Genomic DNA, 18,305 nt, shown 5'->3' on the forward strand with positions numbered 1-18,305 from the left:
TTGTTTTTGTCTTTATTATTTTTAACTATATTAAATACAATGAGAAAAAAGAGAAACATTCAGTACAAAGTAAATCACAGGTCACATGTGTGTCCATGAATGCACCACAGAGTCCATTAACAGACAAATAGCAATACTGCAGTTATATTGCAGATGTTTATGGGGATTATGTTGGGCGATTTAAAAATGGCATCTGCATTCATGACTTTTATTTAACACATGATGCATCAGCTTATAGAAGCTTAAAATACAGTGTGTAAAAAAATCAGTAAAATGTTGAACATCAAGAAGAAGCAAGATGGGAAATTAACTACTTAGCTTTCATTGTTTTATTTGTCATCAGTGGCTGGAGTGTTTTGTGGTATTTGTCGTAACATTAACTTTACCACCACCACCAGCAGCAGCAGCACAGCCACCACCACGATGGCGAATACAATCCGTGAGATGAAGTCAATACGATAGCCGTGGTCCGAGGAGGAGTCTGCCTGAGTCTCTGTGTGATGGAACACAGATGAAAGAATTCATGTGTGAGACACAGTGGAGTTTTAGTGTTGGAGGCATTTTGTACATATGGTTTGGATAAAATAATATTCAATACATTGGTGCTGATTTGTCTAATAATACTGTCTGTGTTTACCCAGAATAATAATTTAAAATACTCATATATTAGACTTACAGCCCTACAAACATCAGCCACAACCTCATAGTTAAACCCAGAGTTTCTGTTTATGTAAATGTGAAACAGCGGATGTTCATTTTGTGAGATGATCCAAAAAACAAACAAAAAAACAAATGAACAAAACTGCGATTAACCTTAATCTATGTTAGTCTTCTCTGACAAGTTTACTTGTGGACACCTTGATTACTATGACGGCTGTTTTTTGTGACTTTCAGAAAAAAACAACTTTTGTGAGATCTCAGAGTCTCACCTGTAACTTTCAGCCAGCTCTCTGGTGATTCTCCAGCTCCTGAGATGCTGCACTTGTAAAGTCCTTCATCAGACTTGGAAACTCTGTAGATGTTCATGTTTCCTTTGGAGCCTGTACTGTTATCACTACGTGTTGGATACACTGTGTATGTTAACGCAGATCAACAGCAAGCCAAACTCGATATTCATGAGCCAGGAACCGAGCGTCTTGCTCCTTTATTACAGTCTTCTCGACAGCTTACAATTCTTTACAATTGTGGCTTGAAAGCTCAATGAACAAGGTCGAGTGAAACTAGAAAATAAACAGAAAATAAAATATACATCAGCTCTTGCTATGTGAAATAAATGCACCAAATAAAATTGCTAGTGCCAGAAAGCATGCATAAGAAGTAACTTTGGCTGTTACTAAAGCTCAACAGCATTTTAGCAATCTTTTCATATGCTAATTAGATCGTTAGCATCGTTGCTATGCTAATATACAGAGCACAAAGCAAAATGAGCCCCTGGGATAAGGCTAATTCCTGGTATCAACACATTCACAAAACGATCTCTAAATCGGCTCTTATAACCATATAACATTAACCAGAACATAGATCAGACTTACAGCCATTGCTTTCGAAGGTGCAAATAAAGATTTAGGACACAGGAGGTGAAGTTTAAGCATGGATTGGCAGGTTTTTCGCTACAAACGTTTTTCCTCCACTAAGCTCTGCTTCCGCTACCCACAATGCATTGCTACCTCAGAATTCACCTTCAAGATAAAATACAGATAACCAACACTGACTATATAAGTTTTTTTAACTAAATGACCATCTTTTTTAACATGAATTACTGCAGATGAATTATGACATTTTTTACCACTGAATTATTATGAACTATTTCTTAACCTTTGCGTTGGGCAGAACAGAGCCTCTGTGTATGTGATGTCCATCTTTATAGAAATCAGCTGTGAGGTTGGAGGAAGCGATTTTGTTTCTGCAGTGAAGAGTCACAGTTTGTCCCTCCATCACAGGAAGAGCAGGAACCTCCAGGATCACAGAACCAGCTGAAACAACATGCATTTCGTATTTGTGTCAAACTGCATTTAATTAAAAGGAATCCTAAAATCTTGTTGTCTCACTGCAAACGTACCAGTGACAGAGATGTTGATGATGTTGCTTCTCTTCCCTCCTCCAGTCTCACTCCAGTACTCTCCACTGTCCTGTTTATAAGCAGTTTTGATGGTGCAGGATGATCCCGTTTGTGCCGGCTTATCAGTTTTGCTACATGATTCTAATTTCCCTTTGAATTTATGCACAATTTCACAATAATCGACTCCTTCACAGTAAAATGTTACTGATTCATATTCAAAGAACTGCGATCTGTTTGGAGCGATACTCAGAGAAACTGCATCTGAAACAAAGAAGAAAGATTCAGTTTAGACTTTTACTGCTGAAACTGCTGCAGTGAACTTAAACCATGAAGGGATAAAAGGGTAAATAAAAGAAAAAGTGCATCATAACTTCTGATGATTAATTATACCAGAGGATAAGGTTCACTAAAATCACCAAAGAACATTTTCCCCACTTCCTAGTTTTTTTTATATTCTTTGCTCCTCCAAAGTGATAAACAGTGTTCATATAAATGAGCAAACAGCAGGTACTCACCAGCTTTCTGATCCTGTCCATCCAGCAGAATCATAACGATCATCACTGAAGAGACAACAGAAAATTACAGATTTACTAAGAAACATCTTCACTCTTACAACTCTTAAAATTGTTCCACAAAAATATAGTCCACTTTGTCTTAAAGTAAAAAGAAACACAATTATATCATTAACATTCTTAACGTTAATAACTTTCTTCAGTCATGTGAAAACAGAAAATACTCACACAGTCTCATACACAGAGCTCTGACCTCCATGTTGTCTTGCTGCAGCCCGAAGACCAAAACACAAAGACTGCTGCAAAAACAATTTTAATACTAAATATTTTCAATCCAATAATCTAGTTTTACAAAAGTAGTTTCCAGAGAAGCTGAGCTGCTTTAGTGCTGAGTCGAGCTTCAGTGTTTCAGTTCACTGTCAGTGGGTGGAACAAGGAGCAGTTCAGACTAATACTGTGTTTGATACAACTTTGAAGGTGGTTCATGTTTCCTGTGCTCACATCCTCATGTTGTTGCACTGCGCTGAGATCAGTCACACGTAGGAGATATTTGTAACCTCTGTGAGGACACTCAGGGACTCAACAAAGTCACTGAGGCTCTTTTCAGGAGAGTTAACACTGCTGTAGATACAGTAATGCCATTCTGTCATTCAGACAAAGCTGATATTTACATGATGATTTCAGACATACTTAAAAAAAGTGTTAAAAACACCACTTTGATGCACTGTAACCACACTTTTGAATATTTAATTTTTATTTAATAATATTTAATTTCACAGTTTCAGTTTCAGAGTAGCAGTTGGCACAGTGAGCGTCTCGAGGCTGCAGCCGCTCTGTTCCTGGAACAGCGTTCATACATGTGTGAACAAACAAAGCAGACTGAACAAGTTGGTTTAAGCTCAGCTTCTAAATAACAGATGCTTTTGTTAGCATTTGAACTTCATATGCACCCATGTGGGCCTGACAGTCAGTTGTATCGAACTGAATACGCACAAGCTATGATAATTAATAGACACGCACACTCAGAGAGACATAAAGCCAACCATAAAGCTGCTATCAGGACACTGAACTACCAAATAACATAAATCTCTGAGTTCCTGCCGTTTGCCTGGCAGCTCCACTTTGATGACAGAGATATCAGCTGTACTGGACAGCCTCTTGTTTTATAAACTAAATTTAATTATCTGAGTTTACAAATGTGGGAGAGAAAAAGTCTCACACAAACTGTGTTTGTAGTACTAAAAAAAATCACAGATTTTTAAGTATTTATTTGTTTTGTCTCTTTGTTCATGTAGCACTTTGTCTGATGGTTGGACTCTTGGCTGGACCGTTATTTTGAAACTGAATGCATGTTTGAAGTTTCACTGCATGTCACACAATCATTTTTAGCTATATGAGGAAACCCACAACCTTCACCTTAGATACAGGACACATTTATAACAGGAGTATTTTGTATTCTTTGTGGTTTTTATAACATCAGGAAGCTTAAATTATCACTGGCTTGTGTACATTTATAAATAACACATCTAACAAAGATGCAGCGATACCACACAAGAAACCTGAAGTCTTTTTTCTGCATGTGAATTCAAAGATATTCATCTATGTATTGTTGAAAAAAATGCTTTGCATAATATTTTTCTTCTTCCTCTTTTTATCTTACAATGGCATACATTAGCCTGCCTGCATTCACTGTCCCGCCATCTTTGGAGGCTGGAAACTAAATATTAGCTAAATAAATTATTGTCTTTCAGCTTAAGACACTCACATTTTTTTCAATGAAATTATTATTATTATTTCATTAAAGATAGTAAGATTGTGTTTCTGTTTTATTACGTGATAACAATACTGACACAAGGGCTGCATAAAACGATTATTTTAGTAATCGAGTATTCTATCGATTATTCCATCAATTAATCGAGTAATCGGATAAGAAATCCTTTTTTTATTAACAGTTTATCTGCATATTTTAACTTCCATACTGCAGTTTTTGGCCATGTGAACAAACAGCGGTGGATGGAGCAGCTACGAAGTTCTCTTGTCTTCACCTTCTTCACACTTGCTGATCAGGTGGTTGATGAAGGACCTCCAGCTGTTTCCCAGTAAAGATTTTAATGGTGGTTACTAAAAGAAAAAGCTGCTGTTTTGGATGCTGAAAAAATGTTTCCTTTTGCACTACTAGAGCTCACCGTTTCTATTACAGCTTCGCCTCTTTGCGCTTGCGCAGTTAAAACCGCTGCCTGCTATGAGTGTTTTGAAAACCTAGTGGCTGCGGGAGCCATGGCGCATGTGTGAGTAATGTTGTAATGTTTTGTATTCACAAGCATTCTCGAAAATACGTTTCTACTGCAGGCCTATATTTATTCACTAATAAGGGATTAAAAAAAAAAAAAATATATATATATATATATATATATATATATATATATATATATATAAAGGAAGAAAGGAAAAAAAAAAAAAGAAATCGAAGAAAAGTAAATATACTCACACACACTCACACATCCATACATACACTCATATGCACATACATACACACACACATACAATTTTATTGTTTGTAGTAATGTGTGTGTATGCCCCTCTCAATAATGAGGGCAAGAAACTGCAACCATGCCCCCCGTGATCCAGATTCAAATAGGGAAGGACCCAGGGGACCCAGGCCATCCACAGCCCAGGAGCTCAGAAGACCTGGGGCCACACATCCCAATGGTAACCGTGTGCACACCCCGAGCATGCAGCCCCTGAGGCCCCAAGTGCCCGAAAGCAGCCCGACACCCGGCAGAGCCCCCCCACACGCCAAAGAGGCCCAAGCCACCCCCAGGCCACAGTCGCCAAGGGAGCAGGTCAAAAACCACGCCGAGACATCCGGCCACACACCCCAGGCACCCACACCCCAGGGGAGGCAGTGACGACCAGTGGGGAGCAGCGTGGTGCGGTAGGGAGGGGTAACTCCTGCCCTCCGCGTCCCACAGGTGCCAAGGCTCGGCCAGCCACCAACCCAGGCCCAGCTGTCCACACACCCACACACACGCATGCACACATATATACACACACGCACCAGTCATTCACTCATGCACACACAAACACAAGTCGTTCACTCATGCACACACACGCACAAGTCGTTCACTCATGCACACACATGCACACACACACACAAGTCGTTCACTCATGCACACACACGCACAAATCGTTCACTCATGCACACACATGCACAAATCGTTCACTCATGCTCACACATGCACACACACACACAAGTCGTTCACTCATGCACACACACGCACAAATCGTTCACTCATGCACACACACGCACGTACACACACGCATGCACATCCACATGCACCAGTCAGACACTCATGCACACACACACACACACTCACATGCACGCACACACACACACGCACAAGTCGTTCACTCATTCACACACACACACGCATACACATCCACATCCACATGCACTAGTCACACACTCATGTACACACACATAATGTACCTGGACACCTAGTGTGGGAGAGCGGGTACCAGCAGCAACCCAGGGAAGCAGCCAACCCAGCCCCGAACAACGTGCCAGTCCCCATCCAGGGCGCGGTGCATGAAACTGGGGTGTGAGAAGACGTTAATCGTTTTATGTAGCCCTAGTTCTGACCTCTGATACTCAGTTGAGACTGAAGGATCAACTTTTGCTGACCGACAGAGCAACGCTGCTTCTTCTTCTTCTTTTTCTAGGCTTGACTCATTATGACCCTGCTCTAACACTTTGAAAAATAAATTTCTTTCAAATTTTATATAAAACAATTTTTTTTGTGTTAATATAAACTAACATATGTTTACTTCAAGTATTTAAGGCCAGGACAGAGGACCACCTCCCGTATCAGCGTCATCAGCACTCACTCGGCTCCTGACTTCTGCTTTTCGTCTTTTCGCTGTCGTTTGTTGCGTCGTTCTGTCATGGAACGGCTGTGTAACAGGCAAGAAGGGGACCCCAAGGCAGATGAGGTAAAAGGTGAAACAGTCTTTATTTAGACGTAGTGCAGGGTTGAGCCAGGAGCAAACGGTAACAAAACTGAAATACTATCGGGTATGAACTGAAAAACACGGAAGGTACACAGCCGGGGAGCAGACAACGACGCGACATCAGACAACGAAAACATGGGACTTAAATACACAGAAGGATAACAAGGGGAGTGGGTACAGCTGGGAGGCACATTATCTTCTAAGGGAAGCAAAACTGAACACAACAGACAAAGACCGGACGACTATCAAAATAAAACAGGAAGTACGACGAGGGAACAGAGACGCAGACCTGACACAAAATACTGGGAGACACAAGGAACTAGAAATAACCAACTACGGACAAATACAAAAGATCACAAAACATTACCTGAGAAAAATAACAGAAATAGTACCAGGAAAACATAAAACACTGGGCCACCGGCCCAGGACATGACAATAGTAGTCCATATATAGAAGCTTGTGATGCAGTTGGTCACACTGTTACCTCACTGCAAAAAAAGTTCCTTGTTAAAAGCCCAGCTGGGGCTTTACTATGTGGAGTTTCTCCATCTGCACACCCGAGTTTCCTCAGTCTATTCTGGCCTTGCCCCACATTTCAAAGACAGGCATATTAGGTCAGTGGGTATGAGGTAAATAAGATGCTTGAGGTCTACATACTAAAATAATGTGTAATTGTGAGGTTAATAAAGAATATACTGCAGCATCTGTTAAGACATTAAAGAAGATGGTGAGAGATTGCCAGCAAAAGTTGCGCTTTTATTAACAATTAAATGGTTGCTGTGTGCTGCAACCAAAACGAAACAGAACAAACAACGAGACTCGGATAATGACGAGAGGGAACCCGGCGTGCTTGATGCTGAAATCGCCCAGCTGTTCAACTCAGACACTGAAGATGAGGAATTTGATGGATTTGTGGAAGATGAATGATTTAAAATGTGAGTGTATTTTCTGTATTTGTTACAACTGAACAATATTCTGAGTTAGTGTAAATGAGTTGGATAAAGTGCGACTTACCTGATGCTTTTGTTTTGCTCTACATATGTTTTATCATGCGCCTTATAACCCGGTGCGCCTTATGTATGAAAATAGACCCGTTCATTGATATTGCGCCTTATAATGCGGTGCGCCTTATGGTCCAGAAAATACGGTAATTATTCAACTACACAGACTCAGGAGTATGCATCATGATTGTTGGGTCCGTTGGTTTTCTATGACTACTACACCTACTGGTAAATTGTTTGCCATGTAGTAAAATGACTTCTACCAAAAAGATTGATTGATCTGGTTACTCATGTTGGACTGCTATTATTTTGAACATAACTGTGTGTGTGTGTGTGTGTATATATATATATATATATATATATATATATATATATATATATATGATATAATATAGAAAAGATAATATGAAAAGCAAAACAAAATCTACTACTGAACAATAATAAATCAATACTCAACAATCAAAAATCCTGGTACGATAAAACAAAAGATAAGGAAATGGGGATGCAAAATTAAAAAAAAACCTTGCCATTTACATTAAATTGGATTGGCAAGACACATCTGGAGTATCTAATTTTCTCTATTTTCAGAAATGACAACTTCATGAATCCAGTGTGTAGTGGAGCCCTAATATATATATTATAATAATTTGTATAATGAAACAGAAGCTCACTGTCTCACCTATTATTAATAGAGAAATATAAAATATTATTATTATTATTATTTTTATTATTATTATCTCTGGCAGATCAGAACAGAGCTTTTCTTTTAGCACAAAATGATAATTTGAGCTTCATGAACTTACACCTCAAATGAAAACCACATGTATTACAAACCTGAAGCACCTCTGTTACACATGTACTGTATCTGCGGGCAATGCTGTGATGTTTTCTTCTTAGAAATGGAACAGTTTCAGCCCCACTGAACAATGACACAGAAACATTGTTTAAAGGGCAACTTTGCTGTGTGTGTGTTACTTATGTATTTCTGTTCCACTGTATGCAAATACAATGTGAATGACAATAAAGAATACTTATTAGGGCAAGTTTCTGGATGGGATCTGGGACGAAAAATGTAAAATTGTTACTCTGCACAGAAGTAACCACCATTTGTACACCACCTCCCAGCATCTAAATCACACCCTTTCACCCTTTATTATCAGAGTGTCACCAACACTCACTCAGTTCCTGACTGCTGCATTCACACAGTTTGCACCAAACAAATGTAGAAAGTCAGCTTGTTTTCTTTTCTTTATTGAGCAGCTGCTGCTGCAGCATGAAACAAGATTTCAGTCACTTTGTCTGGTACTAAACCACATTTCAGTTAGAGGCTTCCTCAGACATGTGCTTCACAGGTACATTTCACTGCTGACCACAAACTTGTTGCATCTGTTTTGGACAAAAGTAACGCAACAGTTTCAGATTAGTGGTCGACCACATTAAGGGTGTGTACAAGCTGCAACAGTTACTTTCTTGTAAGCAGCATTCATACATGCGTAAAAGGACAGAGACGATGGAACAAGTTGGTTCAAATTCAACTTCTAAATAACAGACTGAAGCTTTTGTTAGCATTGAAACTTTATACGTACTTACAGCCGTGTGAGTCAGCTATCTGTATGTAACTGACTAGACACAAGATATCACAATTTATACACGTACACGCCAAAGCCAGGTGAAAATGTACAGCTTGTTCAATTACAAAAAAAGAAGATAATTCTGGGTTGTTTTCACTCTCTCAGATGTGATTATGTCTTCAGTCTGCTCTCACTCTGCTGCTGTGACACACAAAGGAAGCACAGAAAGAAAAGGATATTGTTATTTTCTATGTTGCATGTTACACACTAACACATTTTTGATTGCTGTACATGTTTTTTTTTACTATAATCTAATATACTGTAAATAAATATAAATATAAAAAAATCACAAAAACAATAGTCAAATAGTCTGTAAAATATTGTGAAAAAAATCATCTGTGAATGAACAAATCCCTTATTTTTCCAAACAAAGGGACTGTAAAAATACTGTAACATAATTTACAAATGTCACGTTTCAACCCTTTCATGCATTATTTGAATGTAATTAACAGGATCAGGATTAATCACTGCTAGCAGTAGTGACAGTGGATCCGAGGATGTAATGTCATTTTCTGTTACTGGTTTGTTAAATAAGTATTTTTCTGGTTCAAAAGTCAAATGGCTGGGGTCCAGCTGAGAGGACATATTTGTAATTTCATGAAAATAGGTTTATAAACAAAAATTCAATTGCATTGTATTTTGTTTTAGTTTTTTGTTGTTGTTTTGTTTTTTCATGCTTAAAGAGAAATTAAAACACTCGGGGAAATTTACACACATTCTCATAATTCGTGCATCAAGAAAATCAAGGAGAAAAAATCAAAAGAAAAAGATTCTATTTTTTTATTCCATCCATCCGTCCGATTAATTTATTAATCGAAATACAGCACTTAAGACATCATTGTAGCAAGTCTTACCTACTCTATTGTAGAATAGAGAGGATCTTCTGCTACACTTTGGTAGACCGCTGCAAAGGGCATGGTTCCTGTTTTTGATTCAATGATAAGTGGAATTAATTCAGTCGGGAGCCACAAATTTCACTTCATTAAACAGTTATTAATCTTAGATTATTACAAGTTACTTGGTGATTTTTCTGATGCTCTGTTTCAACACCACTATTAAAATGGCCTTTAATCAGAGTCTCACCTCGTTGTTGAGTGTCACGCAGGCCTGGAGAGAAGTAACTGGGTCTACAGCAAAACCCATCTTCATCTTCTGAAAGAGAGAAACAGAGACAGATAACCAGCGGTCATAGGGCGAGAGGCAGAGTGGACCCTGTACAGGTTACCGTCCTGTCGCAGGGCCAACACAGATACTATGTTCTTAAAAAAATTCAGGAATTAATTTGTTTGTGGTGGACATCTCTCTTATTGCACTCCTCCTTTGTCTCGTCATTTGGCAATGGCAACATTCTTGGTTGTACTCTTTTTTAATTGTTTGCATTCTCATGTATTAATGATTTCACTTTTGGATGAAAGGTTGGCATGATCCTGAGATTTGACCCAGCATTTTGCATTTTTGGACTGTTATAGTTAGTTCTTCGCTTTGTAGCTGTGTATTATTTTTATATTTTATATTATATGTGTCTTACACTTGGGTCCCACCCTGCCTGCCACACATGACAAAATTGAATGTATACATTGGTTTTGTTCAAAAATAAAAGTTATTGTGTTTAAGCTGAAGTTTATCTTGTAACTGAATGCACATCTGAAGTTGTACCTCAGCATGTACATGTATACCACATGTACCCATTTTGAGCTGCATGAGGAAACTGTCAGCCCTCACCTTAGAGACAATACATGTGTGAAAGAGGTGCTTCAAGGTTGTACCACAGTAAATGTGGTTTTCTTTTGAGGGGTAAGTTTAAGAAGCTCAAATTATCACTAGCAGCTGCACATTTATAAATAACACAGACACATCGAACAAAGGGGCAGAAACTACCTCTCAAGAATCGTTTTATCTTTTTCCTGCTTGTGGCTTCAAAGAAATAATTTTGTGCTACTGCTCAGTTTAAAAACAACACAAGACAAAAAACAGCTCGGTACTGTACATACCTTTCTTGTCCCTGTTTTTTCTTACAACAGCATATGTTGCTCTGCCTGCATTCACTGTGCTGGTCTCTGTGGAGACTGAAATCCCAAACAGAAAGAAACCTATTAAACAGTTGCAGATTATTTCATAATTCAAGTCATTGAGCTTACATTTACATTTATTATTAAACTTTTTTAACCTACAGTTCAGAAAATCTATTCGTCAGGCTGAGACTGATCTGACATGGATGATGACGATAATGATGGTTATTAATATTAATATTTAACTTACAAATATGTGATAAAGTATTTCTAAGATCATGTGAGCATTGTCTTGGGAAACAGTAGGAAATTATCTTTGCCAGATTTCTCTTTTCCTAATAGATAATACAGTGAGTTTCTGTTTCATTACACAAAAGCAATTAACCTGAAATACTGACACAGTGTTTGTGTTCTGACCTGTTTGATCCTCAGCTGAGCCTGAACCCTCTGCATTTCTTGACAGGCAGTGCAATGCTGCTAATGCTGCTTTTTAAGTAAATAAAATCAAAACATTAATAATAATGAATTATTAACACATTAATTAACACATTGTGTTACCTTGTGTGACTCCAGATTAAAGTTACTTATGAGCCATACACTTTTGGTTAAGCAGGCCATATTGTGAGTGTGCAAAAGCAATAAACCCAAAGTTATTTATCAAATATAATATTTCTGTTATTTTCTTTACCTCTGTTCCAGTAATCTTTGCCAAAGTGATACAGTCCCAATGCTGCCATCAACAGAACGATAAATAAAACGGTGACAACGATCCCTGCAGTGGCAGCTGAGGAGGAACGAATCTCCTCTGAGCGATCTTTGGAAAGATGGAAGAAGTTGAAATGAGAAAGGAAAGATAAACCATCTAATTCTTCATGTTAGCTTTTTCTTACTGACACAATTATAATCTTGCCAATCAACTTCAAAGCTTCGAACACACCTTCAAAGTTTAGTACAGCTGTTTCAGTTGTTTGATTTGGCCATTTAAGTTTGCACCCTGGCAATTTACAGTTTTTCGCAATTGTAAAAACACTAAACCCTGTTGTCTGAATCAAATGCTCAGTGCCCTGAAGCCATTTGTGGAAATGGTCACATTTTTGGCAGAACCTTAAGCACTTTTCACCTTGTTAGACACAACTTGCAAACATATTTTCACTCACTAAAACACATTTTGCACTGTAATGCACTTGAGTTGCATAATAGTAAGCACAGGTAGCAAAAGTGAAACTCAGTGAAAGCACAGGTATCTCAACTTAAATACAAAAACTCAAAATTGATCACACATGTGGCTAATGATGTGAAGAAACCAATAGAAGCCAGTACAAGGAGCCCAATCAGAGAGCAAGAGGAGGAAGAGGAGAAGATACCGTATGCACTTTTGTTGTTGTAAAGTTTTATTTATATATATATATATATATATATATATATATATATATATATATATATATATATATATATATATATATATATATATATATAGCTTAAGACTTTATGATCTGATCATTTTGTTTTCTTTATTTCTATGTTGTGTGTAATTACTGTTCAGTAGTGTTTTTCATTTTGATTGACTCGGGGTCTGATCTGACAACATTGCTTGCTTTTGAGCACTGTTTGAACTGTTTTGAGGCAATAGTTTGGTTTTGGAGGAAGAGTCACGGAGACATGGAGGGATGGTCTCAAGAAATGTGCCTTGGCAATTGAAAAAAACTGTAACTGTAATTACCTACAAGCAGATTCAGCAGCCCTACTTTAAAGCTCTCATTCACTTCACATGCATTTAAACCTCATTTCAAACACCTCAGAGTCTCACCTGTGACTTTCAGCCAGCTCTCTGGTGATTCTCCAGCTCCTGAGATGCTGCACTTGTAAAGTCCTTCATCAGACTTGGAAACTCTGTAGATGTTCATGTTTCCTGTGGAGATTCTGTGGATGTGACGTCCATCTTTATAGAAATCAGCTGTGAAGTTGGAGGAAGCAATTTTGTTTCTGCAGTGAAGAGTCACAGTTTGTCCCTCCATCACAGGAAGAGCAGGAACCTCCAGGATCACAGAACCATCTGAAATGACATGCATTTGATATTTATGTCATATTACATTTAATTAAAATGAATCATAAAATCTTGTTGTCTCACTACAAACGAACCAGTGACAGCACTCTCCACTGTCATCTGTATAAACATTTTCAATTTCACAGGATGATCGTGTTGCTGTTTTGCTACATGATTGTAATTTTCCTTTGAATTTATACACAACTTCACAATAATTGACACCTTCAAAGTAAAATGTTACTGATTCATATTCAAACATCTGAAACAAAGAAGAAAGATTCAGTTTAGACTTTTACTGCTGAAACTGCTGAAACTGAAATCACAAAAGAAAATTTTTTTTCTAATTTTTTTGCTCCTCCAACATGATAAACAGTGTTCATATAAATGAGAAAACAGCAGGTACTCACCAGCTTTCTGATTCTGTCCATCCAGCAGAATCATAACGATCATCACTGAAAAGACAAAAGAAAATTACAGATGTACTAAGAGACATGTTGACTGTTAAATCTACTAGTAAATGTTTTATAACACAGTTGGTGATAATTGGTGATGGTCACATTTTTATCAACATAATTTCTTTAATCATGTGGAAACAGAGAAAATACTCATGCAGGTTTGTGCATAGAGCTCTCATACTGTCTACCTGCAGATTAAAGACAAAAATGAAAACTGATGCAAAAACTATCTTAATATTAAAATAATTTCACAAATAATCTAGTTTTAGAAAAGCAGTTTCCAAAGAAGCTGAGCTGCTTTTGTGTCGAGTCAAGCCTCAGTTGGTGGAACAAGGAAACACTTCAGACTAATGCTGCGTTTAGGTGGTTCATGTTTCCTGAGAACATCTGACTTCAGGTCAGTGAGAAACTGGCACTACAAACACAAACAAGGTCTTCAGAGCAGGAAGCAGTGTTGACTTGTGACTTGCAGAGAGCATTTTTTATTCATATTCACCTCAAATTTTGCACTTTTGACCACATATACTGATGTGTGCAATTATATCATCACAAAAACTGCACAGAATCAAAACCAAATTGTTCAAGTATAAAAATATACTATATAAAATATATAAAATAAACAAATGAATATAAAAAAAATTTTATATATAAAATATATTTTGTAGCTTAAAAATAACTTATTGCTTTGCAGCAAGGGCAGCTCCTGTGCATCATCCTACCTTGTAACTTTTTCCAGGAAGATTCAAAGTTGTGTACAGTTCAGTCCAACTTAATATGCATGTGGCTGATATGAGCCTAATACTGCCTTAATTATTACAATACAAAATAAAATATTTGTTTTTGTCTTTATTATTTTTAACTATATTAAATACAATGAGAAAAAAGAGAAACATTCAGTACAAAGTAAATCACAGGTCACATGTGTGTCCATGAATGCACCACAGAGTCCATTAACAGACAAATAGCAATACTGCAGTTATATTGCAGATGTTTATGGGGATTATGTTGGGCGATTTAAAAATGGCATCTGCATTCATGACTTTTATTTAACACATGATGCATCAGCTTATAGAAGCTTAAAATACAGCGTGTAAAAAAATCAGTAAAATGTTGAACACAAGAAGAAGCAAGATGGGAAATTAACTACTTAGCTTTCATTGTTTTATTTGTCATCAGTGGCTGGAGTGTTTTGTGGTATTTGTCGTAACATTAACTTAACCACCACCACCAGCAGCAGCAGCACAGCCACCACCACGATGGCGAATACAATCCGTGAGATGAAGTCAATAAGATAGCTGTGGTCCAAAGAGGGGTCTGAAATACACAGTTTATGTAAATGTGAAGCAGTGGAAGTTAATTTTGTGAGATGATCAAAAAAAAAAAAAGAACAAACAAACAAAACTGCGATTAACCTTAATCTATGTTAATCTTCTTTGACAAATTTACATGTGGACACGGCAAACCTGATTACTATGACTGCTGTTTTTTTGTGACTTTAAGAAAAAAAAGAACTTTTGTGAGATCTCAGAGTCTCACCTGTGACTTTCAGCCAGCTCTCTGGTGATTCTCCAGCTCCTGAGATGCTGCACTTGTAAAGTCCTTCATCAGACTTGGAAACTCTGTAGATGTTCATGTTTCCTTTGGAGCTTCTCTGTATGTGACGTCCATCTTTATAGAAATCAGCTGTGAGGTTGGAGGAAACGATTTTGTTTCTGCAGTGAAGAGTCACAGTTTCTTCCAGGATCACAGGAGCAGCAGGAACCTCCAGGATCACAGAACCAGCTGAAACAACACACATTTGAGATTTATATCATATTACATTTAATTAAAAGGAATCATAAAATCTTGTTGTCTCACTGCAAACGTACCAGTGACAGAGATGTTGATGATGTTGCTTCTCTTCCCTCCTTCAGTCTCACTCCAGTACTCTCCACTGTCGCCTGCATAAACATTTTTAATGTCGCAGGATGATCCTGTTGCTGTTTTGCTACATGATTCTAATTTCCCTTTGAATTTATGCACAATTTCACAATAATCGACTCCTTCACAGTAAAATGTTACTGATTCATATTCAAAGAACTGCGATCTGTTTGGAGCGATACTCAGAGAAACTGCATCTGAAACAAAGAAGAAAGATTCAGTTTAGACTTTTACTGCTGAAACTGCTGCAGTGAACTTAAACCATGAAGGAATAAAAGGGTCAATAAAACAAAAAGTGCATCATAACTTCTGATGATTAATTATACCAGAGGATAAGGTTCACTAAAATCACCAAAGAACATTTTCCCCACTTCCTACTATTTTTTATATTCTTTGCTCCTCCAAAATGATAAACAGTGTTCATATAAATGAGCAAACAGCAGGTACTCACCAGCTTTCTGATCCTGTCCATCCAGCAGAATCATAACGATCATCACTGAAGAGACAACAGAAAATTACAGATTTACTAAGAGACTTCTTGACTCTGAAAGCTATCATAATTGTTCCACAAAAATATAGCCGACTTTGTCTTAAAGAAAAAAAATAAAAATATAAGTAACATTCTTAATGTTAATAACTTTCTTCAATCATGTGAAAACAGAGAAACTACTCACACAGTCTCATACACAGAGCTCTGACCTCCATATTGTCTTGCTGCAGCCCGAAGACCAAAACACAAACACTGCTGCTAAAATAATTTTAATACTAAATATTTTCAATCCAATTATATTATTTTACAAAGTAGTTTCCAGAGAAGCTGAGCTGCTTTAGTGCTGAGTCGAGCTTCAGTGTTTCAGTTCACTATCAGTGGGTGGGACAAGAACCAGTTCAGACTAATACTGTATTTGATGCAAATTTGTAGGTGGTTCATGTTTCCTGTGCTCACATCCTCATGTTGTTGCACTGCGCTGAGATCAGTCACACGTAGGAGATATTTGTAACCTCTGTGAGGACACTCAGGGACTCAACAAAGTCACTGAGGCTCTTTTCAGGCACAGGAGAGTTAACACTGTTGTAGATACAGTAATGCCATTCTGTCATTCAGATATAGGTCATGTGTACATGATAATTTCACACATACTTAAAAAGTGTTAAAGACATCACTTTGATACACTGTAACCACACTTTTAAATATTTAATTTTTGTTACTGAAGACTTTGCCAGATTTTGTTCAAAAGTAAAATGTGAGAAATCATCAAACTTTATTCAAATAATCTACTTATTTATATGGCATTGTGCATTGTACATTTGGGTGAAACATTTATTAGACTTTTCATTAACACGTCTGCAGTCTCCTCAGAAACCCTCAGAATGTGAAGATAACACAGGTTTATTATCAAGAGGCTCAAACAAATGAGCTCACTGTGTGACACACAACAAAGCAAACACACGACAAACATAATTTACATTTCTCACATGCACTTTATTAGGTACACTCTGCTAGTACCAGGTTGGACCCAGCAAATTTACTCAAGCACACATTTTAATTTCATTTACATATTTCATTCCTTAGAATTGATAACTACATTTATACAAGTAGTTTGAGTACTCAGAGCAGAAAAGTGATATATAAGAACCAGTCCATTTACCATTATTTGTTACTTTGCATAATGAGATTTACATCACAACACATGACCCATCTTTAAGAAGGGAGTCCGGAGGGTGTGCTCCAACTTTTGGGGGATCACACTTCTCAGACTCCCCGGTAAGGTCTATGCCAGGGTGCTGGAAAGGAGGGTCTGTCCGTTAGTCGAACCTCAGATCCAGGAGGAACAATGCGGTTTTCGTCCTGGTCGCGGAACGCTAGACCAGCTCTTTATCCTCTCAAGGATATTCGAGTGTGCGTGGGAGTTTGCCCAGCCAGTCTACGTGTGCTTTGTGGACTTGGAGAAGGCATTCGACCGTGTCCCTCGGGGTGTCCTTTGGAAGGTCCTGCGGGAGTGTGGGGTGTCTGGCTCATTGTTGCGGGCCATTCAGTCTCTGTACAACCACAGTGAGAGCTTGGTCCGTATAGCCGGTAATAAGTCGGATTCATTTCCTGTGGGTGTTGGACTCCGTCAGGGCTGCCCTTTGTCACCGATTCTGTTCATAATTTTTATGGACAGGATTTCTAGGCGTAGCCAGGTGGCGGAAGGCTTCTTCCTTGGTGGCCTCAGAGTCTCATCTCTGCTTTTTGCGGATGATGCGGTTCTGTTGGCTTCAACAGGGGGTGGCCTCCAGCTCAAAGTGGAACTGTTCAAAGCCGAGTGTGAAGCGGTCGGCATGAGAATCAGCACCTCTAAGTCTGAGGCCATGGTCCTCAGCTGGAAAAGGGTGGAGTGCCCTCTCCGGCTCAGGAACGAGTTCTTGCCCCAAGTGGAGGAGTTCAAGTATCTCGGGGTCTTGTTCACAAGTAACGGGAGAAGGGAGCGGGAGATCAACCAACGGATCGGGGCTGCTTCTGCAGTGATGCGGACGCTGCACCAGTCTGTCGTGGTGCAGAGGGAGCTTAGTGTAAAAGCGAAGCTCTCAATTTACCGGTTGATCTACATTCCTACCCTCACCTATGGTCACGAGCTTTGGGTAGTGACCGAAAGAATAAGATCACGAATACAAGCGGCAGA

At 38.3% G+C, this 18,305-nt stretch overlaps 2 protein-coding genes across 2 annotated transcripts; both read right to left on the reverse strand.

Annotated features, from left to right (window-relative positions):
- Window positions 1-329: 329 nt before the first annotated feature.
- On the reverse strand, window positions 330-2,839 carry LOC115796642 (low affinity immunoglobulin gamma Fc region receptor II-like). The gene is made up of 6 exons (XM_030753005.1): window positions 2,800-2,839; window positions 2,575-2,619; window positions 2,060-2,320; window positions 1,839-1,973; window positions 930-1,040; window positions 330-493 (listed from the first exon to the last, which is right to left on the reverse strand). Exons 1-6 carry the CDS (start codon window positions 2,828-2,830, stop codon window positions 330-332), a joined length of 747 nt encoding a protein of 248 aa, XP_030608865.1. The 5' UTR covers window positions 2,831-2,839.
- An 8,558-nt stretch (window positions 2,840-11,397) lies between these two features.
- Window positions 11,398-16,356, reverse strand: LOC115796643 (high affinity immunoglobulin gamma Fc receptor I-like). Its single transcript, XM_030753006.1, has 6 exons — window positions 16,317-16,356; window positions 16,094-16,138; window positions 15,591-15,839; window positions 15,259-15,504; window positions 11,912-12,037; window positions 11,398-11,420 (listed from the first exon to the last, which is right to left on the reverse strand). Exons 1-6 carry the CDS (start codon window positions 16,345-16,347, stop codon window positions 11,398-11,400), a joined length of 720 nt encoding a protein of 239 aa, XP_030608866.1. The 5' UTR covers window positions 16,348-16,356.
- Between the last annotated feature and the right edge of the window lie 1,949 nt (window positions 16,357-18,305).

Source organism: Archocentrus centrarchus, chromosome 18 (genome assembly GCF_007364275.1).
Source record: "Archocentrus centrarchus isolate MPI-CPG fArcCen1 chromosome 18, fArcCen1, whole genome shotgun sequence".
NCBI classification, from domain to species: domain Eukaryota; kingdom Metazoa; phylum Chordata; class Actinopteri; order Cichliformes; family Cichlidae; genus Archocentrus; species Archocentrus centrarchus.